This window comes from Saimiri boliviensis, chromosome 20, assembly GCF_048565385.1.
Source record: "Saimiri boliviensis isolate mSaiBol1 chromosome 20, mSaiBol1.pri, whole genome shotgun sequence".
In the NCBI taxonomy this organism is placed as follows: domain Eukaryota; kingdom Metazoa; phylum Chordata; class Mammalia; order Primates; family Cebidae; genus Saimiri; species Saimiri boliviensis.
The window spans coordinates 5,114,624-5,141,076 of NC_133468.1; the positions used below are offsets into that span (position 1 = coordinate 5,114,624).

The 26,453-nt window shown below is 51.6% G+C and overlaps 1 protein-coding gene across 2 annotated transcripts in view; it reads right to left on the minus strand.

Moving 5' to 3' along the window:
* Positions 1-1,761: 1,761 nt before the first annotated feature.
* Positions 1,762-26,453, minus strand: part of TBC1D9B (TBC1 domain family member 9B) — a 52,372-nt gene continuing 27,680 nt past the window's right edge. Inside the window, exons 8-22 of one of the 2 annotated variants that reach the window (XM_039460660.2) lie at positions 19,666-19,827; positions 19,101-19,251; positions 18,368-18,582; positions 15,546-15,663; positions 14,533-14,818; positions 12,774-12,903; positions 12,570-12,668; positions 11,568-11,636; positions 10,432-10,672; positions 9,964-10,029; positions 7,448-7,519; positions 7,116-7,166; positions 5,533-5,595; positions 4,933-5,039; positions 1,762-3,822 (exon numbers count right to left, since the gene is read on the minus strand). In XM_039460660.2, the coding sequence (XP_039316594.1) occupies positions 3,142-3,822; positions 4,933-5,039; positions 5,533-5,595; positions 7,116-7,166; positions 7,448-7,519; positions 9,964-10,029; positions 10,432-10,672; positions 11,568-11,636; positions 12,570-12,668; positions 12,774-12,903; positions 14,533-14,818; positions 15,546-15,663; positions 18,368-18,582; positions 19,101-19,251; positions 19,666-19,827 (2,511 nt within the window). In that variant the 3' untranslated portion in view covers positions 1,762-3,141. The remainder of the gene's footprint in view (positions 3,823-4,932; positions 5,040-5,532; positions 5,596-7,115; positions 7,167-7,447; positions 7,520-9,963; positions 10,030-10,431; positions 10,673-11,567; positions 11,637-12,569; positions 12,669-12,773; positions 12,904-14,532; positions 14,819-15,545; positions 15,664-18,367; positions 18,583-19,100; positions 19,252-19,665; positions 19,828-26,453) is intronic. The other variant, XM_039460661.2, reaches the window with a different exon arrangement.

Sequence of the window (26,453 nt, forward strand, 5' to 3'; positions counted from 1 at the left end):
ATTACTGCAACCCCAAGAAAGGAATCCCTTCACCCAGGTGATTTATTATTCATGCCCTAGTGTTCCCTCAAGTATATCAGGAAGAAATGGAAATCAGCGTTCTGAAGAACGGCGCGGACCCTTAGGTAGTTTACCCATCAGCAAGAACTTGAGTTTGAAGTGACAACATGCTGTGGAGAAGCAAGGTTACAAAATTAACAGGACATCGTTAGAATTCTGTGACACCAGCATTATTTCCTGGGGTGTGTGTGTGGCTAAGGTTGTAGGCAATGTTAATTTTTTCCAACTTTTGCACAGTAGCTAGCAGAAAAAAAAAAAAAAATTGAGAGACAGTATGCCAGCAGACAGTGCCCAGACAACGCATGACAATAAACGGACTGCTGCAGTAACCAGGCAGTCGGCGGCGTGGTAAGGAGTGGTCAGGAGTACCTGACCACCCTCCCATTGTCAGAACCAACCCGAGAAAGTGGAATACGCTCCCCAATCCAATATCGTGCAGTCAGAACCACCTGGAGCCTTCCCCGTTTTCCAACCTCAGGCGCTTGAACTCACCCACACCGAGTGATGATGCTGACTCCCACTACGTTTCTCATTTGGGTGGTCTTCCTTCATTTCCACGTTTAAGTTACTGTGGCTGAGAACAGAAGGCATCTGCAAAGAATGTTTTATGCTTAATGAAAAGAGTAAACATTTCATATATGACATCGGTTAAACCGAAAAAATTTACAGAATCAACACCAAAATACTGAGAAGTAATCTGTAGCACTAGGAAAAAACTGTCTTTCTACTTTTCTGTATATTTTTCTCCTTTTGGCAATAAAGGACATGAAAATCATTTTTATTTTTCTTATTCACCTGGGTGCAGGTGGACTAAGGCCAAAAAGGGCATTAGCCAGGACATCAAAATCCTTTAAAAATTCAGGTATATAGATTTTTTCTTGGAAATTATAAGAATGATTTGATGAGTTGACATGACTTTCATTACTCAGTAGGCAGTTTTAAAATATTCATGTTTATTTATAACTTAAATGTTTTATTCGTATTATCTATTATTTATTGTTACTGTTCTGATTGTTAAACATTTTGAGTTATTTACCCAGGTTGAATGATTTATGGATGAAAGGACTATATTGTACATTTTTGTACATTGTATCATGTGAATAGGCCAGATTCCTCTTTTATATTCTTGGGTGTTAATTTATTTGGTGTATTCACAAGCTTACACTTCCACATATTAAAAACATTTATCTTACCTCTGTAAAGACAAAAAGATGAAAAAAAGGCATTTATCCAAATTCCAAGTTATTCAAATCTAATTGAGTATAATCAATTTAAGACTTGAAATTGCTGAATGTATGAGGTTATTATATCTTAATTATGGTGTAGCCAAGAACAGTCTTTTTGGTATAAATCATTTGAAATTATTTTATGGTAGTTTATGTAAATACTAGAAAGGAAATTAAAGCCAGGCATGGTGCTGCATGCCTGTAGTCTCAAGCTACTTAGGGAGGCTGCAGCAGGAGAATCACTTCAGGCCAAGAGTTTGAGCTGCGGTGAGCTACGGTCATGCCTGGGTAGCAGAGTGAGACCCTGTCTCTAAAATGAACAAAGCAAAGGTACTTAGTTAAAACAAAAACAGCCTCCACAGAGATATACAGTAGTACCTCTGAGTTTCACTTTCTGCAGCTTTAGTTACCCAAAGTCAAAAGCCACCTGGAAAAGAGATGAGTACAGTACAAGAAGATACTGAGACAAACCAGATTTACAACTTTCATTACAGTATATTATATATATGTTACATTTTATTATTATTGTTAGTCTGTTAAGGTGCCAAAATTCATAAACTTAATCACGGGTATGTATGTATAGGAAAAAACATGTATGTTTAGGGTTTGTTATTATCTGCAGTTTTAGACATCCACTGGGGGCCCTGGACTGTATCCCCCATGGATAAGGGGGGAATTGCTGTATCTTTTAGTAGAAGCAAGAGCAGCCCCATGTGGGGGCAAACACTGGACACTGGTCGGTTTCAGCTCCTGCTGCAAAGTGAGGGGATCCTTGTGGCTCAGCCCCAGGGCCCCCTCTGGTCACCTGTGGCTCCAGTCTGCTTCTTGAACCCAAGGGCAGACACTTGCTGCAGCCTAGGCCTGAGAATGCACTTCCTTCACCAGGACCCATAACCCCTGCCCACGAAGACCTGTGGAGGTCAGGGCATCCCCTAATGCAGGTTGGTTAGGACCTGCCCAGCCTGCATCAGCACCTCGGCTTCTCCATCCAACCTGGCAGGCCTTGTACTCTTCCACCCCTTGTGGAGGACCAAGTGTCTTGAACTTCCAGAACACAGCCAGGGCCCCACACTTGGCCCGAGGAGAAGCTGGGAGGCCTAAGCAGTGGTTGGGGGCCACAGCAAGGCACTGCACACAGTGTGGGTTTTCTTTCAGGGATTTATTAAGGCATTGAGCACAGTGTAATTTCTAGCCAACTGAAATGAATTCAAGGAAATATATCGGGACCTGAGGGATGTGCTTTCAAAGTCACTGGAAAGGATGATGAGCTGAGTGTGTGTATAGCCACGCCTGTGTACAGCCATGTCTGTGTGCAGCACCCACCCTGTGCAATAATGTTCTGCTCATGTTCCTGTCAGGAGGTTCAGGCTCCTGGAGAGCACCTGAGGGTTCCATCACTTTGGTACCCACACACATGCCCTCCATCTGGTGCCAAGAGGCAGAAATGACCCCTGTACCACATAGCTGCAGGAGAGCATCCCATGGATGGAGGGACTCAGCTAGCCTGGCCACAGTGCAGGGCACAGAGGTATGAGGCAAGCAAGGGCAGATCTGAGAGCCTCTAACACTAGGCAGGTGCAGCTGGTGCAAGGCAGGCTCCCACCGGGTGTAAGGACGGTGGGAGCCACAGCCTCTTCCTGGGCCCAGAAGCAGCCGGTGCCAGGAGATGCAGACCCAGGGAATCTGTCTAAGGCAGCTGGGTCTGCACCAGCCTCCTTTCCAGTCACACACTCACTGCTCCTGGGAGAGCAGGAAGGGCACGCCTTTAAAGAGAAACCGATAAGGGAGGAAGGGCAGGAGGAGATGAGGCCAGCCCACCGATAACACCTCAGGCCAAGCCTCACAGCTGCAAGCATCAGCCAGAAACTCCAGGCTGCTCATGGTCACTGGCAGTGCTGAACTGTCTCTCCACTTTCTTTTGGTCCTTTATCTTGAGTCCAATGTCCTCTCTCTTCTCAAAGAAGTTCACCAGCACAGACTCCGTCAGGATGGAGGCCAGGATCTGCTCGAAGGAGATGCACCAGTCAGTGTCAACAGTGCCCCCGATGCGGACTGTGGGACTGCAGGCCTCCCCGCCCACCAGCACTGTGTCATCCGCGAGGTCTTCACACTGCAGGGAGCCTGTGCTGACCACTGAGTATGAGGACATGGACATGTCATCTTTGGTTTCATCATCAGACAGTGGCTGGGAGGGTGAGCCCTGTCCCTCGCCGCTGCCTGCCTCCACCACCACCTGGCTCTCCTGTGGGACTTTCCCGAGGTGCATGTCTCCACCTCCTTTGGCTTGAGGGTCTCCTGCAGCTGGGGGCTGACGCTCCCTGGCTGTATCCTGACGGGGTTCAGGTGCTGGTGGCTCATCCTCCTCAGTGGCACAGTCCCTGGGCTTCCTGACTGTGCGGGCCGAGAACTTCTTCCCCACCTCTCCAATGCGGAGCAGGAGGCTGGCCACCGTGGCGATGGCGTGGTACAGGTCCTGCTCCATAGGGTCTTCACTGAACATGTTGTAAAGCGTCTTGCACAGCTCAATGAACTGCTCCTTTTAAGGAGAAAAACAGAACAGGGAGATGGTAAAAGACCAGTCAGAAGGGGTCCATATTAGCCAAACTGATGACTTGGGCCAGCCTAAGGATGTTGGCTGCTGTCTTGTTAATCAAGCCTCATCAGTCCCATTTTACAAGATCAGGACACAGGCTGAGAGAGGGAGAGTGGCTCAACTAAGGCCACATAGCTCTTCAAAAGGCTCTCCTCTCCAGCTGCCTTTCTCTCAGCACATAGAGCGTGCCAGTCTGACCTGGAGCTTCCTTGTTTCTAGGTCTGTTCTGTTTGCAGATGGAGATGGAGTTCTGCCATGACTCTAAACCCAGTCACTACAAAGACTTCTCGTTGGCTTTTTACATTTTTAATCAGAAGCAACCTCAACTCAGCCCTTGAATGAAGCTCTTTAGAAGGTGACAGTGAGGAGAGTACAGCCTAGGTCAGCTGAGAAGGGAGCTCCTGGGGAGGGTGGGTGCTACGTCCTTAAGCCACACATCTAGGCCCCCTGACCTAAGAGCGAGAAGACTCCTCATTGCATGTAGTGCCCACTCTCCAGGCCTGCAGGATGAGTACTCAGATTGCAGAGTCCCCTACTGGGCACAGCCAGGCGGTGGATCTGGCCCAAGGGCCATGGTCAGGCTGGTGCTCCAGACTTGCCTTTGGCTGAACATTTGCAGTTTGAAGCTGGGGTCTCCCATTTTCTGGCTGTGAGACCCTTGGAAAGACACCATGCTTCTGACCTGTGAGACCAGTGAATGAAGAGTGGGCTGTGGAGGGGCTGTGTGTGCAGAGCAGGGCAGGGTGGGGAGGGTGCAGGGTGTGGAACACATTCTTGTCAAAGGTAGCCTATGAGCCTCTGGCTCCTGATTCGTGGACACTCAGTCTGGACAGTGGCACCATGGAAAAACACCCCTGTACAAGGCCCTGGAGCAACTGGTTTCTTGTCTTTCTGGAATCATCACTGACTGGCAACCAGGACTAACCGGCTCTAGAGGCAGGGAGGAGCCTTCCCACCCTCAGGAGATGCTGCAGTGTGGGTGCTCTGATATTAGGGCCCAGCCTTGGCCAGAGCTCTCCAAAAATGTCCACTGTAGGCTCCCATGGAGCCTACCTGGTTCATCTTCGGAAGATCCTTAATCGTCTCCTTCTGAACCTCTTTCTCCTTGGCCCACATTCGAAGGTAATGCCGATAGTCTGGAGAGCTGGTCCCCTTCTCCTCTGCGGGTTAGGAGGAGAGAGATTCATCTTTGTCACGTGAGAGAGAGGGCTGGGGACTGACAGCAGGGAGAGGAGGGATTGGGTGTTTTCTGGCATGGAGTTACCGGGGCCCTATTACAAAACACCCTGTCGTTTGGGAAGGTGGTTATGGGAAAACCCAGAGTGGCCACAGGTTTCCCCTAAATTGCTGAAGTGATTGGACCTAAGCTGATGACAATGGGTCGACACTATCTTCCTTCAGATGGAGTCACAGGGCATCTGGAGAGAAGCTGGCAAAAGGGGGCTGGCTGAGCAGCACCAGCGTGGCTGGTGGAGAGCGCAAAGCCTCCTGTGGCTGCTGGAGTAGCTGTGCACCCAGAGTCCTGCTTCCTGATGGGGGCACGCGTCTGCCATCCCCCAGGGTAGGGGGCTCTCTTGACTGGGCAAGAGACTAGCAAGGAACGGTGTCCCAACGCTGGGGTCTCTAAGAACAATAGCAGAGAATGGCCTGTACCTCCTCTCTTTTCCTGGACATCCTCACTTCCACTTCCTTCCTGCTCTTCCTGCGGTAGTGCTTCTGGACAAATGGAAAAATAAAAAGAACATGAAGAATATTCTGCTGTTGGGACTGTAAGCTCCTGGGGTCCTCGAGATGTAGTCTGTTTCTGTAGAGCCAGCCCCAGGCCAGGCCCTGGGGGGCAGGTCCCCCATGCCATGTCTCCTGCCTGGCCCACCCGGCCCTGCCCTATGGCACCACAGCAAGGGCCTGAGCATTCCCTCACTTGGTCACATTAAAACAAAAGCCGCCAAACTCTCACTTCTTTTTCAAATGAATATAAGTCTCAACATGCTGATTTTGAAGTGAATGATGATTTGGGCTATAGGTAAGTCTGAGGACTAATGAATTCTAGAATTCCTGCTAGAACTGAGGGGAATCCTAATGACCAATTACACCAGCGCCTGCTGTGCCAGTTGCTGAGGGGTTGTCTGTGCATAGCTCCCGTGCTCAGCAGTGTTTCGGGGGGGACTGCATTTGCTGGAGTTGGCGCACGCTACACTCCCTGCATGGGAACAGGCACCTGGGAGAAGCGGTCGACCAGCTCTCCTAGAGCTGTTCCCCACGGCAGTGTGGTTGGTGGGGGGACCTCAGGCAGGTTGGCAGCACCTCAGTTCTGAGCTGCCCTTGCTGGCTGTTTGATGGCATTGAAGGGCACACCTCTCTGGGCTCAGGCATCTCACCCTGGAATGGAGGCCCTGCGTCCTGGGGGCTACGTGCGGTCTGAGGCCAGGGCTCTGCGCCACCACGCCACTCTCAGAAGCATGAGGGACAAGCCTAGAGTGGCCTGCTGGCTCCACATACAACAGAAGGTACACCTGTTTCTCTAGTTTCGGTCCTTGAAATTAAGGTCCTCAAGCTTGTCAGCCTCTGCCACTGTCACCAGGACTGCCATGGGCCTCTTAGTACACACTATATTTTTCTCTTTTGAGTCGGTTCCCTGGTGTGCATTATCCCTCACGTGAAATCACCAGGTGGCATTATGGTCGGTTTTGCAAGTGTGTTGCATGTCACCAGTTTGACTGCCAAAGCCCAGGGCCTAGAATGCTCCCATCACCTCACATCAGATGCTCCCAATAGGCTTTAAACATAGCACAGCGGTGAGTTCTAACAGGTACTCAACATGCATGTTGTTCCTTAACAAAAAAGTGATGTGGAACATGAAGCTTTTTCCTAGGAAAGCATCCAATATTCCTTCCAGCCTCCACTTGGCCACGCTGTGTCTTTCACATGCTCCAATGATAGCATTTTGTATTTCTTTCCTACTCACATGAAGACAAAATACCTCTAACATGTGGCTGAGGAGGTGGTGCCCTGGGCCTGCTCGGTGCCTAGTGTGCTGGGGACCTTATTTACTGCCTACCCATAGCAGACACGGAGGCGGTGCAGAGGAGTGGCTTGGTTCTGGGTCCTTCTCAGGACTTATCCCCAGAGGATGAAGTCCCAGAGGGGTCCCTGGGACAAAGAGCTTCCAGGCTTCCTGACAGTGCAGGAGAGTGTTAGGAGGTATAGGGGGGTGCCCCTGCCTTCCGGGGACTGACCTTGAGCCTCCCAGGGCAGGAAAAGATCCAGATCTGAGGCCAGAGGAGATGCTGGAAGGGACGGCAGAGGAGAGGCAGAGGGGCAGAGGTGGGAGGAGTCAAGGTCCAGAGAGACAGAGACATAAGAGAAACAGGAGTGAGGACATCCACAGGGGGCGGCCCCACTCCCAGCTAGTGTGGCAGGGCCCAGCCCATGGTCCCCTGGGGAGCACCCCATTCGGCCTGGTCCCTGAGCCCAGATGGGCTGCTGGCCACTGCCCGAGCCCTGCAGGAAGGCTGTGGTGGCCGTAGGGTGCTGGCTGGGCATGTCAAGTGTTCCAGTGGCCACTCACCTTCTGAGGAGCTGTCCTCTGTGAAATAATGGGCCGCTTCCAGGGCTGACTCAGCTTCCTCTGGGCTCAGAGCTGTGCTCCGAGAGAAGACAGAGTGAGGGCAGGAGGAAACAAGGAGATCCCCTCAGAGCAAGTCCCCTGCAGCCCTGGGCAGAGGCTCGCTTTCCCTGCCCACAGCCTGGCCAGTCCCAGCACCCACCCATTACAATACTCGGTAATAGTTTTGATGGTGGCCAGGTGCAGTGGCTCAGACCTGTAATCCCAGCACTTTGGGAGGCAGAGACAGGTGGATGAGGTCAGGCATTTGAGACCAGCCTGGCTAACATACTGAAACCCCGTCTCTACTAAAAATACAAAAAATTAGCCAGGCATGGTGGTGGACACCTGTAGTCCCAGCTACTCAGGAGACTGAGGCAGGAGAATCCCTTGAACCTGGAAGGCAGAGGTTGCAGTGAGCTGAGATTGTACCACTGCACTCTAACGCAGGGAACAGTGCCAGACTCCTTCCCAAAAAAATAGTTTTGATGGTGATAGCTCTGGTTGTTACTTTCCTGACGTTTTTTTTTTTTTTTTGAGACGGAGTTTCGCTCTTGTTACCCAGGCTGGAGTGCAATGGCGCGATCTCGGCTCACCGCAACCTCCGCCTCCTGAGTTCAAGCAATTCTCCTGCCTCAGCCTCCTGAGTAGCTGGGATTACAGGCACGCGCCACCATGCCCAGCTAATGTTTTGTATTTTTAGTGGAGGCGGGGTTTTACCATGTTGACCGGGATGGTCTCGATCTCTTGACCTCGTGATCCACCCGCCTCGGCCTCCCAAAGTGCTGGGATTACAGGCTTGAGCCACCGCGCCCGGCCTTTTTTTTTTTTTTTTTTTTAAATGGAGCCTCACTTTACTGCTCAGGCTGGAGTGCAGTTGCATGATCTCAGTTCACTGCAATTCCACCTCCTGGGTTCAAGGGATTCTCCTGCCTCAACCGCCTGAGTAGCTGGGATTATAGGCATGCGCTAAAACACCTGGCTAATTTTGTATTTTTAGTAGAGACAGGGTTTCTCCATGTTGGTCAGGCTGTTCTCGGAACTCCCAACCTCAGGTGATCCACCCGCCTCCGCCTCCTAAAATGCTGGGATTACAGACGTGAGCCACTGTGCCCGGCCTTAATTTTTACATTTTTAGTAGAGATGCATTTCACTGTGTTGGCCAGGCTGGTCTTGAACTCCTGACCTCAAGTGATTCGCCTGGCTCAACCTCCTAAAGTGCTGGCATTACAGGTGTGAGTCACTGCACCCAGCCACTTTCCTTTTACATTGTGTTTGAAAAGGAAATACATATCCTAGGTGAAAATCCAATCAACACAATCAGCAGTCCAGTGAACAGCAGCTGCCCTCCTGCCCCAATGATCATCTGGCCAGTGGACCCTTTCAGTGGTTCATGCTCCTATGGGCACGCAGACAGAGACCAGCCATGCGCAGGCAACTTGCTGCTCTCCCTCTGGGGTAGCTCAGAGGTTATGCCACATCATGCATGCTGGCCTGCCTCATTCTGTGCAGTCTTTGCTGGAGGTCACCAAGCAGTACCCAGGGTTGTGGATCACATGGTCCTGGGTGAGTGTGGCATGGCATGGGCTGCAGGCCACCAGAGCCCGTGTTCTCTGTGTCTGGACAGGGCACGGTGGGCTGAGGGACTCAGGAGTGTGAGGGTAGCCCTGCATGCTCTCAACCCTGGGACCCAGGCCCAGTGGAGTCTGTCCCACCAGGGCCTCTCTGGTGAGCCAGTCACAAGTGAGAACAGCTATGTCAAGAGCCTTTTAGCTCTGGAGGCACAGAGCAATGGGCTGCAAGCTTTGCAAATCACAGGGTCAGTTCTGAGGGAAGCCGCTGACCTCAGATTTCAAGCAACAGCAGTGACCTGGGGCAGATTCACTCCCGGAGCAGAGCACCCAGCCCATGATATCCACAGGCCCAAGCCTTTGTTTCCTTCTGTGATGATGGAGATGACCCCCTCCTTGGAGCACTGTCCACGGAGCCACCCATGCGAGCCTTCCCCCTGCAGACAGCCTGTCACCACTGCAGCCCCATTAGGCTCCAGCACCACTGAGAGGCCAGAGAGAAGTGGCCCCTCACGGCCATGTGACAGGATTCTCTAGCTGAACCTCTGGGAATAAACCCTTAAGAAACTTGACGAATTAATGCAGGTGGTTTCAGTTCCAACCCCGAAGCTTCATTCATGCCCCACCTCGTGGTTTTTGGGTCCAGCTGCCTGCTTGGTGGGTGTTCTGTTCCCAGTGGTGCCCAGTCACCCACAGGATTCTCCTCCATGCCCCTTCCCAAGCCAAGGCCCTGGTCTCAGACCTTTGCCATGTGCTCCAGCTCCCTCCCGCTCCTCCAATGTGAACCTCCAGCCTACAGAGCCCCGGTGCCCCCTCAAGACCCCGTAGTCCCACAGAGGCCTGTCCTCTGCAGCTGAACTTCTGGACAAGTGGGAGACGATGGCTGGGGAGTGCGAAGGAGGGTCTCACCTGGGGGAAGGTGTAGCTTGTAGAGCACCTTGAGTTTCTCTGTCAGGTCCCCGTGGTACATCCCGCCTGTGGAGGCCAGGGAGGGGGCTGGCAAGATGGCTGCAGAGCCCCTTGCAGGGGGTCTGAGTGGGACCCTCTTCACAGCCTGCACTGCCCGACTCCCCGCTGGAGAGTTCAGGGGGCGTCTCCTTCGTCTCTCTGGCACTCTGCTGGGAAGGCTCACCCTTTCCCTGGGGCTGGTAGACCAGCTTCTAGCAGCCCCAGACTGCATGCGTCAGGGGACAAGGCTCCTGCTGGACCCCAACTTGGCCCCCGTGGGTAAACTGTTACTCCTGAATCTAGGGCCAGAGGCTCAAGCTGCCCCCTGCTTGCTGTGGTAGGGACAGACTGGAGATGCTGGCATTTGGAAGGCTTCCTGGGAAAGGGTGTGGGAGGGTCAGGCCCCTGGTAGGCCCGGCAGGCACTCACTCATCCCCATCACGAACTCCTTGAAGTTGATCAGCAAGTCCTTGTTTTTGTCCAGGAGCCGGAACATGCGCCCTGCCAGTACAGGTGTGTGGGAGCCGCAGGCCCAGGGCGTCAGGCTGGCAAAGAGTTCCTGGAACTGGCTGGCATCGATCCGGTACTGCTCTAGGTAGGGCAGGCTGGGGTCCCGACGGCTAGCCGCCATGCGGCTGCACCCCCAGTATTGGCTAGCCAGGTGTTTGGCCTGTGGGAGATGGTCTGGTGAGACAGCCCAGCCACTAAGCCTGTGGGTTGAGGGGACCTCTAGGCTGATGTGCATCCACCCTCCCACTCCGTCCAAGCCTGCAGAGCTCTGGGGTGATGAGCACTGGCCAGAAACTGCAGCACCTCCCAAAAGCTCTCAGGGTATCATCAGGCCCTTGTAACTGATGGGGAGAAGGTTGGCTGAGAAACAGAGCCCTCGGCAGCCTGCAAGGGGCAGAGCTGGTCTGCTGGCCCCAGAAAAGGGCGGAGCCTTCCTGGCAGGGCTCCAGGGAAACAAGAGGCCTGAGGCTTGCTCTCACTCCTATGACTTCTCTAGGAGGCAGGCAGAGCTGGCTCAAGTGTTGTGACACTAGGGTCACAGCGCAGCGGCCACCTTGAGCACTGAACCTGAGGCAGCTGGAGAGGTGGATGGGAACTGGCAACAGGAACAGAAAGGTGGTCATTCCAACCATCAAGGCTGGGTCTTTTGCTAAAACCACAAGAAAAATTATCTTTGCACGGGGGTTACTAAGAAGAGAGTACGACCCTGGAGCTGTGATGACAGTCCTGCCACGGTGTAGGAAGAGCAGTGCAGAGGACATCAGAGGTGCGGGAGCCTGAGGGCACATTTGAGCACCGGGGTCCAGCCATGTCTAAAGCTGTGCCTTGCTGGACTTTTCAGTTACAAGGGCAATGCATTCCCTCTTCGGTCTAAGTGACTTGAGTGGATTTTCTGCCATTTAAGAGGTCCTGCCTAAACTCCAAGAAGGATGTGATTGTACCACATGAGATTCAGGGTAACTGCATCTGAGGATGCACTTGGGGGATACACTTAAATCTATTTATTTTCTGGGAGGAAGCTAGGAAGGGGTCCTGCCCTAGCTCTGGGCTGTTACCTTAAACACCATGTAAAGGTCCTCCAGCTCTTCAATTGAGAAACCGATGTCCACAGGTATAGCTCGGACCTAGATGGAAGGAGAAACAGGTGTATGGCTGGATTGCAAGCTCCTGCCACAGAAGTACGGCACTCTGTGAGAGCATCCTCAGTGGAACAGAGCAAGGGTGTGAACCAACCTCTCAGTGGCCCAGCACTTGAGGGTGGACCCTTCAGGAGAGGGCAAGGCCACAGCCCATCCCTGGTCCCCCACCCACCAGTCAGCTCATACTCCCGGGCTCCTTCCCAGGATGGGCTTGGGGGAGTCTTTCTCTCCTCAATGTGCAGTTGAGGTCGCAGGGTGAGGGATGCTCATTTAGCTCCTGTCATCTGGATCCCTGCAGAGACCCTGGTGCCAACTATGTGGAAAGAGCCCTAGATCCTGCAAGCCGACACTCCTTTGCTTTAATTGGCTGAAGCAGTCAGTCTCTGGTGCTGTGACCCAATGTCACCACAGTGTCCTACAAGCCTGCAGGAGGGTTGGGAACATGGAAACAATGGAAGAAGTCCCTAGCTTTGGGGGCAGAGACCACGAACAGGTCTTACAGCACAGGGTGGCAAGGAGGGCCTGGCCCCTTCAGAGACATGGACAGAAGCTTGTGGCAGAGACATGGTGTTTGGGGTGTGTGGAGGGTGGCGGCATGTTGTTGCCTGGGAGTAGGGCAGGGAACACATGGCACAGCCAGTGAGGAGAAGGCTCGGCCCAGAGGGCATGTGGCCTTCAGGTGGGAGCTATCTGAGAAGCTTCTCAGTGACTCACCCACCAGCAGAGAAAAGTAACTGGGACCTCTCCCCACCTTCTCATCTACACCTCTGTATCCCAGTCCCATGAATCCTACCAGGATGTACCTACCAAGGCAGTACAGGAGACTGGGTGTGGGGAGCCCTGCATCCACCCTGCTCTGTGGAGAGGGCACCACTGCCCCCAGGCCCAGCCCCTGTCCAGCCCCGCCGGCACCCATACCACACTCCTCTTGGCTGTGTCCTCCAAGGACTGGATCACTTTCAACCTCTGTTTAAACCGCATCTGCTCAATGTCTTCGGCCCTCAGGCTGCTGAATTTCTACAGGCAGAGGTGACTTTGTGAGATGATGCCAACTGCCCGTAGCCACCCAACCCACATACCAGATGGAGTGGCCCGGCCAAACTAGCCCCACTGAGTGCTGACCTCATAGGACACTTTCAGGAGCTCAAAGATGTCCACCTCTGCAGGGGGGTCATCTCCGCTGGTCAGCAAGGCATGGAGGTGTGGGATAGGAGGAGAGACACTCTGCTTATTGACCACATTATCCAGGTATCTGCAAAGGGCAGAGGACAACAGTCCAGACCACGCACAGGTAAAGGGAGCTTCGTTCCCACAGCTGAGTGATGCGGAAGGGACCCAGTCTTCACAATTCTCTGAACAAGGAGCATGCTGACTGGGCACCCTCCAGGAGGGCAGTGTGCCCCACCAGGGCCCCCAGCAAGTTGGAGCTCTACAGGGCAGTGCCCCCAACAAGGCCTGAGCATTAACGCTGAGGATGCTAGGCTATGTTCTGGGGCGGCGGGGGAGTGTCCCTTGAGCAGGGACACTTTATAACTCCAGACCCTACCCCGATGGAAGGATGACAATCTTCCTCACTTTGGCAGGGCCCTGGGGATGTGGGACCTTCCCACCTTGGACAAGAAGAATCAAAGGTTGAGTCACAGGAGAAAGTCTGGGGGAAGGGGGGTTGGAAGGCCTGCTGCAGCCCAGGGAATCAGCTTCTCCAGGGACACAGTCCTGGGGATGGAGCCCTACCTGAGTCAGCTGACCTAGCCCCACCAGAGCTCATGGCCTCCCTGGCTCTCTGGGCTGAGCCTGACACTCAGGTGGGAGGAGGTAGCTGATTCCCCATGCCCATGACCCCGGTCCTATCACCAGTCAGACCCCTGCTCTGGAGGAGGCCCGATCCGCCTGTTGTAGGAAGGGGCAGGAAAACCAGCCACAGACTCCAGCCACAGGCTGAGTGTCTTGATATCAGCGTGGGCCAAAAGCTACTATGGTCCACAGTAGGGAGGTGACAACTCTGCTGGATCTACAGGGACCGAGGCATCACCTGGCCTGGCCACAGGCAAGTGGCAGCATTTCCAGGCTGTTTCTGGAGGGTGGGAGCATTCCAGGCTAGGCAAATACGCTATGTAGGAGGGTGGGATTCCACAGAGCTCTGGGCCTGGCAGAGTGTAGCCAGGAGGTGCCAGGGATTGAAGGCCAGGCTGGGGTCTCAGACAGTGCCTTTGTACAGAGGACCCAGGGGAGGGGCAGGGCCAGGTTTCATAAGAGTCCTATGGGATGCAGGCAGGTGAAACACCTGAAAAGGGAACCCCAGGGAAAGGGCATGGTAGGCTTGGGCTGCACTACAGTAGGCCAGGGGCTGGATTCCAGACGGAATTTGCAAGGGATGGGATGTGGGGACTAAGGAGGGGGTGGAGGCGCTGGGATGACGCCGGGCCTTTGGCGTGACTAGCTGGACATTACCAGGGGGCCCAGGGCAGGCCTACTCCCTCCAGGGCATGGGGGCTGCAATGCAGCTCAGCTTGGAGAGGTATGATGGGGACCACCTGGTAGACATAGGAAAACTCAGCTATGCCACCAACTGGAATTGTGATCACTGGCTCTGTGGTCACTGCTTCCTCCGCGAGCATCCCCATCCCCACATTTGAGCGGCGGCTACTCAGCCAGAATGCTCTGCCTGCAGCACCTGCTTTATTCCTCCCAGCACCTATCACTTAGTGCTGCTTCATCTCCCACTAGAAAGGAACCAGCTCCTGACCCCAGAGCACCTCTGGGTCCAGCCGTGGCCTAGCACTTGGTGGGCACAGTCACTGCATGCTGACTGGACAGTGCCCAGGGCTGGTGGGAGGCTCTGCTGTGAGCCCCCGGCAGGAGAAGAAGCCCAGCACGTCACCTGCCCAGCACAGTCATGGCCTCGCCCTCATCGCTGCAGCCCAGCAGCTGCTCCATGTTGGCGTCCAGGACGGCCAAGGCCACCTGCAGTATCACCTTGATGCCCTCGTAGAAGAAACAGTCGACAATAACCACAGCACTCTCGAAGGGCATGACACTGAGGAAGAGGGTCAGGAACCAGGACAGCGAGATGCTGGAGATCACTCCCAGGTCCTGCATCTTCGCTGAGAGCTGTGGCAGGAAGTCTCTCGTGAGCTCTTCAAAGATGCCTTGGTCCACCAGGGCTCCTGCGGGCAGGATGAGCGAGGCTGAAGGTGAGCCCACCCCATGGCCTGGGCGGGCCACGGACTGAAGCCCACTAGCCCGGGCCACTCCAGCCCTGCCAGCTCTTCAGTGAGGGCTGAAGGGGACTTGGAGTGCCGGAAGAAAACAAGGATGGAAAAACCCTTCAAGTCTTCTCTCTACAGCTCCCAAACCACTGGGTGAAATAACTGTTTCTTCCACTACACTTGAAATTTATTTTGGGGAAATACTGATTTCTCCCTAAGGCATGAGAGGTAAACAGTGGTTGTGTGTCCAGTTTTGATGACTGTGAAGAGATGCAACTCTGAAGGACCCCAAGAGTGGTAACTCCAAACACCAGATGGCAGGGGAAGGACAGGATAACACACTTAAATATGAACTTGATTAAATACTCTTACAAGTCCATTTCCATTTAATAACAGATTTTACTGGATGTGACTTCAATAAAGTTGAGCATCAGGTTACATGGGGGATATATATTCTCTAGTTTTGATGTTTGAAATTTTCTGTAATCAAAAAGTTCACAGAAAGTTAGATAGATAGGAATTTGGGCTCTGAGGGGACTTTTACAAACCACCGAATATATAATACTACCCTCTAGCTCCTAGGGAACCCAGGTGAAGCCTGGAGCTTGGCCTGGGAGGGGCTGCCACCCTGATGGAACCACCAGGCACCTGAAGACTCAGGCAAATCAGTACCTGGGACACTCACCCACCACCCTGGTGTTGTAGTAGTCGGGCAGCATGCGCTCGCACAGGGCCACCAGGAGCCAGAAGGCCTCCTCCTCGCTGCCATAGAGCAAGAGCACTGAGGTCACGATGTTCATTGCCTGCCGGGCACAGAGACAGCCGGTGAAGGCTTGCACTGCCGGCCAGCAAATAAAACTGTCTCTCCCCACCCTTCCCAGCTACCCCCTCCCTGCAAGGGCCCACATGATCACTTCTTTTTGTTGTTGTTGTTGTTATTTATTTTTGATATGGATTTTCGCTCTTGTTGCTGGAGCTGAAGTGCAGTGGCATTGATCTTGGCTCACTGCAACCTCCACCTCCCAGGTTCAAGTGATTCTCCTGCCTCTGCCTCCTGAATAGCTGGGATTACAGGTGCCTGCCATCACACCTGGCTAATTTTTTGTATTTTTAGTTGAGATGGGGTTTTGCTATGTTGGCCAGGCTGGTCTCAAACTCCTGACCTCAGGTGATCCACCCGCCTTGGCCTCCCAAAGTGCTGGGATTACAGGCATGGGATTACAGCCATTGTTATTTTTATTTTTCAGGTTCTCATGGTGAAGATTAATGGCCTCCTTCTACAAGCAAGTCTGCCTCCTCAGGAGGGTTGGGCATCCGGTAATGAGAAACTGCCTCTGCCCAATTCCAGGAAATTCAAAAGGCAATCTGTAGGAAATGGATTTAGTAGAGAGTCAACCAGTTCCTTCAAACTGGGTCAGAAGGTACTGGGAAACCAGAGAAGGTGGACATGAACACATCACACTTCTGTGGAGCAGTGTCTGGTGCTGGAGGTGGGATGCATGACCAAGTTGATGTGGAGGGGAGCCACATGGCCAGAGCCCCACACCAAGGCCACTCACTTGGCACAGAACAAGGACCACACACAGCCCTAGCTGCTAACAAGACCTTTAAGGCAAACAGAAAGCCATCTGACTTGGCCAGAAAAATGCCTAGATTTAAAATCAAAAGCTGCCAGGAATGCTAACCTAAAGCATAATTAGATACCTTCATGCCCATCACTATAACAGCAACAATAGCAGAATATAGCAAGTGTTGATGAGATGCAGAGAAATCGAAACCCTTGTGAATTGCTGGTGGGAATATAAAATGGTGCAGCTGTTGGTGAAGGAGTATGGAATTCCTAAAAAAATTAAAAATAGGCCAGGGCACAGTAGCTCACACAAAATAGCTAGGTGTGGTGCTGGGCACCTGTAGTCCAAGCAACTCAGGAGGCTGAGGTGGGAGGATCGGTTGAACTCAGTAGGTGGAGGCTGCAAAAAAAAGGCCAGACATGGCGGCTGGTGGCTCATGCCTGTAATCCCAGTACTTTGAGAGGCTGAGGCAGAAAGATCACTTGAGCCTAGGAGTTTGAGGCCAGCCTGGACAAGAGTGAGACCCCATCTCCAAAAAAAAAAAAAAAAAAAAAAAAAATTAGCTGGGTGTGGTGGCACATGCCTGTAGTCCCATCTACTTGGGAGGCTAAGGCAGGAGGATCCCTTGGTCCCAGGCGCTTGACACCAGCCTGGACAACATAGCAAGACCCCATCTCTAAAAAATTAAGTAAAATAAATTAAAAATAGAAATACTAGCCAGGCATGGTGGCTCATGCCTGTAATCCCAGCACTTTGGGAGGCAAGGCAGGTGGATCACCTAAGGTCAGAAGTTCAAGACCAGCCTGGCCAACATGGCGAAATCCCATCTCTACTAAAAACAGAAAACATTAGCCAGGCGTGGTGGCACATGCCTATAATCCTAGCTATTCGGGAGGCTGAAGTAGGAGAATCACTTGAACCCAGGAGGTGGAGGTTGCAATGAGCCAAGATTGCACCATTGCACTCCAGCCCGGGCAACAAGAGTGAGATTCCATCTTAAAAAAAAGAAAAGAAAATGTGTTCTATACATAAATAGCATACGATTCAGCCTTAGAAAGAAAGGAAATTCTGACACATTCATATGACATGGATGACCCCTGAAGATATCACATTAAGTGAAATAACCCAGACACAGAAAGGCAAATACTGTATTATTTCACTTATATGACACACTTACAGTCGTCAAATTTATAGCACTGTAAAGTAGAACAGTGGTTGCTAATGGTGGTTGGGGTATGTTTAATGGGCACAGAGCTTTGGTTCTGCAAGATGAAAAGAGGTCTGGAGGTAGATGGCGGTGATGGTTGCACAACAGCGTGAATGTGCTTAAAGCATTGAGTTATATGCTTAAAAGTGGTGAAGATGCAACATTTTATATTATGTATACTTATTTTACCAAACACATAAAACAATCAGACCAGAGTACAAAGAAGACAACTTCTATATGGAATGGGGATGAGATGAGCAACTAACACTGTTTTTTTGTTTGTTTGTTTTTTTTTTTAGACAGAGTTTCACTCTTGTTACCCAGGCTGGAGTGCAATGGCGCGATCTCGGCTCACCGCAACCTCCGCCTCCTGGATTCAGGCAATTCTCCTGCCTCAGCCTCCTGAGTAGCTTGGATGACAGGCACGCACCACCATGCCCAGCTGATTTTTTTGTATTTTTAGTAGAGACAGGGTTTCACCATGTTGACCAGGATGGTCTCGATCTCTTGACCTCGTGATCCACCCACCTCGGCCTCCCAAAGTGCTGGGATTACAGGCTTGAGCCACTGCGCCCGGCCCACTGTTTTTAAATTCTATTTTTTTCTGCAGCTGGGCACCTTCCTTGAGACATGAGGCAGGGTCACCGCACAGGCCTGAGACCACAGGGACCTGCTTCTATAAGCCTCTGGTGGCAGATGCTGTCTCTGGGCCCTTGCCAGGCCCCTTACCTGGCAGTAGCCAATGGTGGGGTTTCGGAAGGCATAGGCAGTCAGCACCCGGCGGAGGGCAGCAATCCCGAGCTCGTTCTGGAAGGCAGGGTGCTCAGGCATGGAGCGGTGTAGGTCTCGCTCGATCTCCTCCGTGGCCAGGCTGTACTTCCCAGTGGACTTCTCCACCAGCTCAGTGTAGTAGCCAGGGTGAGTCTCCATCTCATTCCAGGCCCCTGGTGAGACATGGGTGCCAGCTGTCTCCTTCCTTCTGGTACTTTAGGGGCAGTAACAGGGCAGGTTGGAGACACCAGTGCCCCACAGAGGAGAGGTGGGACATGGGGTCAAGCACAAGCTGTGAGGCAAGGCTTCCCTTGTGCTCCTGGGGAAGTTGCTCCACCTGAAAGTTCAAGTGGCTGACTTGCTTCCTCCAGTGGCCACGGATGTGAATGCTGTCAGAGTCTGTCCCAAAGAAAGGAGTTCTCTAGGGGCCTGTTTCCTTCTCACTGTGAGCGGGAGGGCACCAGCCGGCCAGCAGAGTGCCCACCTTCCAGCCTCTATCCCTCAGGAGGCTCCTCCTGGTTGGGCCCCTGCCCACAGCCCAGAGCCCGGCTCCCAGCTGTGTGAAAGAGCTGAGAGCTCCTGGCTGGTCAACTCCAGGCCAGCTAAGGACCAGACAAGCTCACACCGGGAGAGCTTGGGGGCTGTGACTGGCTGAGCTGAGGTGGGAGGTGGGGAGGCGCATCCCACTCACCAGAGAAGAGGAGCCACAGCTCTCCCCGGAGGCTCTCAGGTATGCCCTTCAGGACCAGTGCCCGCGTCTTGGCTGTGCGGTACATGCACACACCGCGCCCATACTCGAAGAAGTGGATGTGCCATGATTCCTCTTTCATCTTCTCCTTAGCCTAAGGGAAAAGCACATCAGGGAGCCTGGAGGCTGAAGCACATCTGAGTGCCAAGCCCTAGGCCACGCCGAAAGCCTCGTGAACACTCCAGACAGTGCTGGTGAGCAAGTGCGGCCTCCCTCACGATTCCCAGGAAAGACCAGCCCACGCTGAGCCACACTTCCCAAAGCTCAGGAGACCAGCTCCTCAGGGGGCCTACAGCCTGTAGCAAACAGCACCACTGAGCAGGTCAGGGGAGCCCCCACCCAGAGAGTGCCTGCTCCATCCCACGCTGCTGGGGAACAGCCTGGGTGGGCACTGCAAAGTGGTCAGCCCAGGGCCCTGAGTGAAGGCACAGGCCCAGGACTGGCTCCAGCCTCCCTCCCAAGGGCTCAGCTCTAGACAGAGACTGGAGTGCTGGCGCTCAGGGCTCACCCCCTTGGCTCCAAGGTCCTCCATGGGCGAGTTTTTCTGGAAGAGCTTGAGTAGGCCCTGGGACGCAGTTGGCACCTCTTGCACACAGAAGCTCTGGTGGCTGTTGAGGGGAGAGGCTGGGCTGGTGGGCTGCTCTGACACCTCCTCAGGAGCTGGGGAAGACTGGAACATAAAACAGGGAAGGGGATGTCCTAACAACTGCACTGCCAGGCAGCCTCTGATGCACCTGTCCATCCAGAGCTGGACCAGGGCCCAGTGTAGGAAGGGCCATGGGGCAAATGGTGCATGGAGAAGAGCCTGTCTGGCTGGGCAGGAGGCTGTGGCTGCAGTTCAGCCCTCAGCTCCTCTCTAGCTGCCGGACATGGAGTCCTCAATAACCAAATCCACCCTTCCCAGTGAGTCAGTCGCAGGGAATGGGTTTTGGGCTCACCCTGTGGGGCCCTTTCTGAGAGAGATCAGTGCAAAGGCCAGGAGAAGCCCTATCTCAATGTGGAGACATATCCCTGTCCACTTGTGGGCCCATGCTTCTTGGGCTGAACAGAGGGCTGGGGTGATGGCCTGTGGTCTGGGCTGGGGGTGGGTATGGGATGACTGCATCACCCAGTTGCCACCAAGGAAATAAGTGGCCCTTCTGCAGGAGTGTTGGGATAATCCAAGGAGCATGCAAGGCCTGCTGCTGCCATCCTGGTGCCACACGGGCCTGAGAGTGATGTTGTCTTGGCAGAAAGCAAAGTCCACTGGGGGAGAGCCCAACTTGACCAGAGCCAGCTGACTGCCTGGGCTTCTTGGCTCTGCAGGTGGTCACCTCCCCATGGTGGGCTCTGGCCTGGGATGGGCTTTCTACCCCTCACACCCTCCTGCTGACTCTGGTCCCATGACCATGGTCTCACTCCACCAAGGGCTGGGGCAGTGGCCAGGGTGCTGGGCGCCCTCCTAAAACACTTCACATTCTGTGTTTTATGAGAGAATCCTGATCTTGACTGTGGCATGGCTTCAGGAGGGTATACATGTAAAGACATACCAAATTGTTCTCCTTAAATATGTAGTATATTCTATGCCAATTTTACCTCAATAAAGTTGTTAATATATATATATATAAAGAGAGAACTCTGCTAGGTTCACACCTACAGTCCACCCATCTTGTCCTCATGATATTATAGAAATGGATTTTAGGTCTACTTAAATAAATGTTTACAACAAGCTGCCTGAATCCAGTGGGCAGACTGACTGCCTGGAGATCCTGCTTCCCACTTGAGCTCCCCCAGAGGAATGGACCAGGACACAAATGGGCTCGCAGGCTGTGAGACACCTTGGAGGATCACAAATCTCAGTGCCAGGGAAGGAGCCAGAATGCCGGGTATGTGCTGTGCAGCAGATGTGTGCTCCCAGTGAGGTGGCGAGCACGGCACCGAGCTTGGGGGCAAGGCTGCTTTCTGCAGAAGCTGGGCTTGGGTTCCACCTTAGGTTGGACTCACTGGCCTCAGGTGGGTGATCAGAGCTGCCTGGGACCCTTCCTAGTTCAATCCTCCCTACTTCCCCGAGGTAACCATCTCACAGAAACCTCCAAAACCACCTTGCCATCCTTGCGTCCCACTGAACCACACTTCTTCCCGTTTAACCGACAACAATCTGAGCCCTTCACGGGTGCCCTCCTGCCCGCCCACCTGCCTGCAGCTGGACACCATCTCCTGCCTTCTCCGCAAGAGTCACTCTTCAGCACAGGATTGCACTTTTTTTTTTTTTTTTTTTTCAGACGTAGTCTCACTCTGTCACTCAGGTTGGAGTGCAGTGGTACAATCTCAGCTCACTGCAACCTCCACCTCCCGGGTTCAAGTGATTTTCCTGCCTCACCCTCCGAAGCAGTGAGGACTACAGGTGTGTGCCACCACACCTGGCTAATTTTTTTTAGTAGAGATGGAGTTTCACCATGTTAGCCAGGCTGGTCTCGAACTCCTGACCTCAAGCAATCCACCTGCCTTGGCTTCCCAAAGTGCTGGGATTACAGGTGTGAGCCACAGCACCCAGCGGGATTGTACTGTTATTCCCCTAAAGCTCACCCCCACTTCAGCTGGGTGTTGTTCAAATATGTTCATTCTGCTAAGATTCATCCAGTTGTACACTGTATGTACTCTTTTGGGTATATATGTTATACTTCAATTAAAATTCTAGCCCTCCCAAAAGTTACCTGTTATTCTCTGCTGACCTTTATACAACATTTCTTGAAAGAGTTGCCTAACCTCACTGTGTTCTTTCCGCCTTTCAGGTTTTTTTTCCCCTGTGTTAGAAAGCGTATATTTATACTACAATACTTTTATGCTAATATCATTATAGTTTCCTTAGTCCTCTTTTTTCAAGATGTCAGTTCCGTACTACAAGCAATATTAAAATTAGTAGGCCTTGTCTTCCACTTTCCTCCCTCTCTGCCAACATCTAATCAAAAGAATATACTTTTAATTAATAAGGCAATCAGTGAGCTTATTCTACTTTCCATATGCCTTCTTTTTTTTTTTTTTTTAATTGAGATGGAGTCTTGCTCTGTCACCCAGGCTGGAGTGCAGTGGCATGATCTCAGCTCACTGCAACCTCCGCCTCCTAGGCTCAGGCAATTCTCTTGCCTCAGCCTCCCAAGTAGCTGGGATTACAGGTGTGTGCTACCGTGCCTGGCTAATTTTTATATTTTTAGTAGAGACGAGGAGGTTTCACCATACTGAACAGGCTGGTTTTGAACTTTTAACCTCAGGTGACCCACCCACCTCAGCCCTGCAAAGTGTTGGAATTACAGGCGTGAGCCACCATGTCCAGCCTTATATACCTTCCTAATCTCATGTTTCGATTGTACTGTCTCCATCATCAGAGAATACAAATTTTTATAATATATAATTTTATAATATAAATAAAATTATAATTTTATAATATAAATACTGTCACCTCTATTCTATCTAACCTTAATTCCACAGCTAAATATATCCAATGCTCCCACCAGTCTTTATGCCCAAGCTGCTTCCATCGCTCTTTGATTGTCTGGAGTCTGTTCTCCAGCAGACTCCACAGAGGCTGATAGAGCCCCTGAACTCCTCTGCATGGTCTTTATGGCTTATGGTCTTTATACCTGAAGGTCAGGTTAGCTGGGTATAAAATCTTTGGGTCACAGCTTCTTTTATTGTATATCTTAAAAACATTACTCTGTATAATCTCAGCACTTTGGGAAGCTGAGGCGGGTGGATCACCTGAGGTCAGGAGTTCGAGACAAGCCTAGCCAACATGGTGAAACCTTGGATCTCGTCTCTACTAAAAATACAAAAATTAGCCAGTCATGGTGGCGCATGCATATAGTCCCAGCTACTTGGGAGGCTGAGGCATGAGATTGCAGTGCAAAGACTGCAGAGGTTGCAATGAGCTGAGACTGTGCCACTGCAATCCAGACATCTGAGAAAGAATCTTTCAGGGTCTTGGCTCACTGCAACCTCCATCTCCCACCTCCTGGGTTCAAGGGATTCTTGTGCCTCAGCCTGCTGAGCAGCTGGAATTCCAGGCATGTGCCACCAAGCCCAGATAATTTTTGTGCTTTTAGTAGAGACAGGATTTTGCCATGTTGGCCAGGCTGGTTTTGAACTTCTGGCCTCTAGTGATCTGCCTGCTTTGGCCTCCTGAAGTGCTGGGATTACAGGTGTGAGCCACTGCACCCTGCCTGGAATAACTTTTTTTTTTTTTTTTTGAGACGGAGTTTTGCTCTTGTTACCCAGGCTGGAGTGCAATGGCGCGATCTTGGCTCACCGCAACCTCCGCCTCCTGGGTTCAGGCAATTCTCCTGCCTCAGCCTCCTGAGTAGCTGGGATTACAGGCACGCACCACCATGCCCAGCTAATTTTTTGTATTTTTTTTTAGTAGAGACAGGGTTTCACCATGTTGACCAGGATGGTCTAGATCTCTCGACCTCGTGATCCGCCCGCCTCGGCCTCCCAAAGTGCTGGGATTACAAGCTTGAGCCACCGCGCCCGGCCCTGGAATAACTTTTTTTTTTTTTTTTTTTTGAGATGGAGTTTCGCTCTTGTTACCCAGGCTGGAGTGCAATGGCGCGATCTCAGCTCACCGCAACCTCCGCCTCCTGGGTTCAGGCAATTCTCCTGCCTCAGCCTCCTGAGTAGCTGGGATTACAGGCACGCGCCACCATGCCCAGCTAATTTTTTTGTATTTTTAGTAGAGACGGGGTTTCACCATGTTGACCAGGATGGTCTCGATCTCTTGACCTCGTGATCCACCCGCCTCGGCCTCCCAAAGTGCTGGGATTACAGGCTTGAGCCACCGTGCCCAGCACAACTTTTTAATCTTTAAAATCTAATAGTTTTTGGGCTGGGTGCAGTGGCTCACACCTGTAATCCCAGCACTTTGGGAGACTGAGGCGGGTGGATCACGAGGTCAAGAGATCGAGACCATCCTGGTCAACATGGTGAAACCCCGTCTCTACTAAAAATACAAAAAATTAGCTGGGCATGGTGGCGCGTGCCTGTAATCCCAGCTACTCAGGAGGCTGAGGCAGGACAATTGCCTGAACCCAGGAGGTGGAGGTTGCGGTGAGCCGAGATCACGCCATTGCACTCCAGCCTGGGTAACAAGAGCGAGACTCCGTCTCAAAAAATCTAATAGTTTTATGAGATTATATGTCAGTATTGAGTGTTCTGTGTTGATTTTTCCAGACATTCAATGTACCATTCCACTATACAAATTCAAACTTACTTTATAAGTTTTCCTGAATCAGAGTTTCTATTATCTGTTATTCTACTGCTTTTTTCTGGGAAGGGTGTGAGGTAGCACTACAATTATATGTAAGTTGGATCTTCTTTGCCTGATTTTTTTTTTTTTTTTTTTTTTTTTTAGACAGAGTCTCACTCTCTTCCCAGGCTGGAGTGCAGTGGCACAATCTCGGCTCACTGCAACCTCCATCTCCTGGGTTCAAGCGATTCTCCTACCATACCCTCTCAAGTAGCTGGGATTACAGGTGCATGTTACCACACCCAGCTAATTTTTTGTATATTTAGTAGAGACAGGGTTTCACTGTGTTGGCCAGGGTAGTCTCAATCTCCTGACCTCGTGATCCATCCACCTTGGCTTCCCAAAGTGTTGGGATTACAGGTGTGAACCACCATACCTGGACCAAGCCTGACTTCTTTATCCATTCTCTGGACAATCTCTTCTCTATTTGTTTGAGTCTCCTATGACTCCATTTTTCTCCTCTCTCTTCCTTATTTAGTTTAACATATTTTCATTCTTGTGTTCCAGATTTTCATTTCAGAAATCTCTGTGGGTTTTTTCTTATTTCCTCCTGAGTCACGTCAAGAATTTTTCTGACTAGTCACTTTTAACCTGAGCTTTGTAAACATTTTTAATTTATACCATTTTTTAGTAGTTTCTTTTCTTTTTGTTTTTTTGAGATGGAGTCTTGCACTATCTCCCCGGCTGGTGTGCAGTGGTGGGATCTCAGCTCGCTGCAACTTCCACCTCTCAGGTTCAAGTGATTGTCCTGCCTCAGCCTGCTGAGTTGCTGGGATTATAGGTGTCCACCACCATGCCCAGTTAATTTTTTGTATGTTTAATAGAGACAGGATTTCATTATGTTGGCCAGGCTGGTCTCAAACTCCTGACCTCATGATCCATCCGCTTCAGTCTCCCAAAGTGCTAGGATTACAGGCATGAGCCACTGCGCCCAGCCCCATTCTTTAGTAGTTTCTATAGTTTTTCTAATTCCCTTGAGGTGACTTTGAAGCATTAGGACACAGTTTTCATCTGCCTGGAGGAATGTTTTCTGGTATGCTTTTATCTGTGGAAGTTTTCTGGTTATTTTCTCCCCTGCAGTATCTTTGTACAGGGTGTGAGGAGCAACTTTTCCTATTCTTTCAGCAGGATGTTCTATGTATGGGCAGTTGTGGGTCAGAGTAGCTTTCTGAACTCCACAGCCTGAGGGGCCCTTGCCCTGCTGTTGTCTGTCTGTGTAGCCCTCTCTCCTACGCTTTCTGCGATCAGCCACCTCTTGTATCTGAAGCTTCTTTCTCCTTTACCCCAAGTGTTCCTTCTCTGTTCAATCCCAGTCCTTTTTTTTCTTGGGGTGGGCTTTCTTCTTTTGGAAGAGAAGTTTGTCAAGGGCATGGGCTTCCCTAACATTCTTGATCTTTCCTCAGCCATTCAATATGTCGGGCAGCAATAAGACTGTGGGTAGAAATAAAGCAGGATTTTGTGTTTCTATTAATAAAAAAAAACCCTCTTCTATAAACTGGAGCCTGAGAAATCTGCTCCCAGTTTCACTGGCTGTCTCCTTAGATTCATTTGCTGAGGTTTCCATTTGCTGAGTAGTCTCCTACTGAGTAGTACCCTGTGAGGGGTATTTTGGTGACTTCTGGATTCCCTGGCTCTTATGACTATTAGAGCCCTTTTTCCTTCCTGCCATTGCCTGAGCACAGCTACTGGCTCTGTGTCTGCATGGAGTCATGCCACAGTTGGTGTTCTGGCCCCCAACTGTGGTGCACAATTGGTGCACAGAGCATAGCATGGAGGTTCCTTCTATTAAAAACAGAATTGCTATACAATCCAGCAATTCCACTCCAGGGTATGTCCCCAGCAGAACTGAAAGCAAAGATTCAAACAGACATCTGTACCACCCATGTTCACAGCAGCATCACACATAATAGCCATGAGGTGGAAGCAATCCAAGTGTCAATGGATGAACAAAATGTGGCTTATCCATACAATGGAGTATGATTCAGCCTTAAAAAAGAAATCCTGAGCATGCTACAACA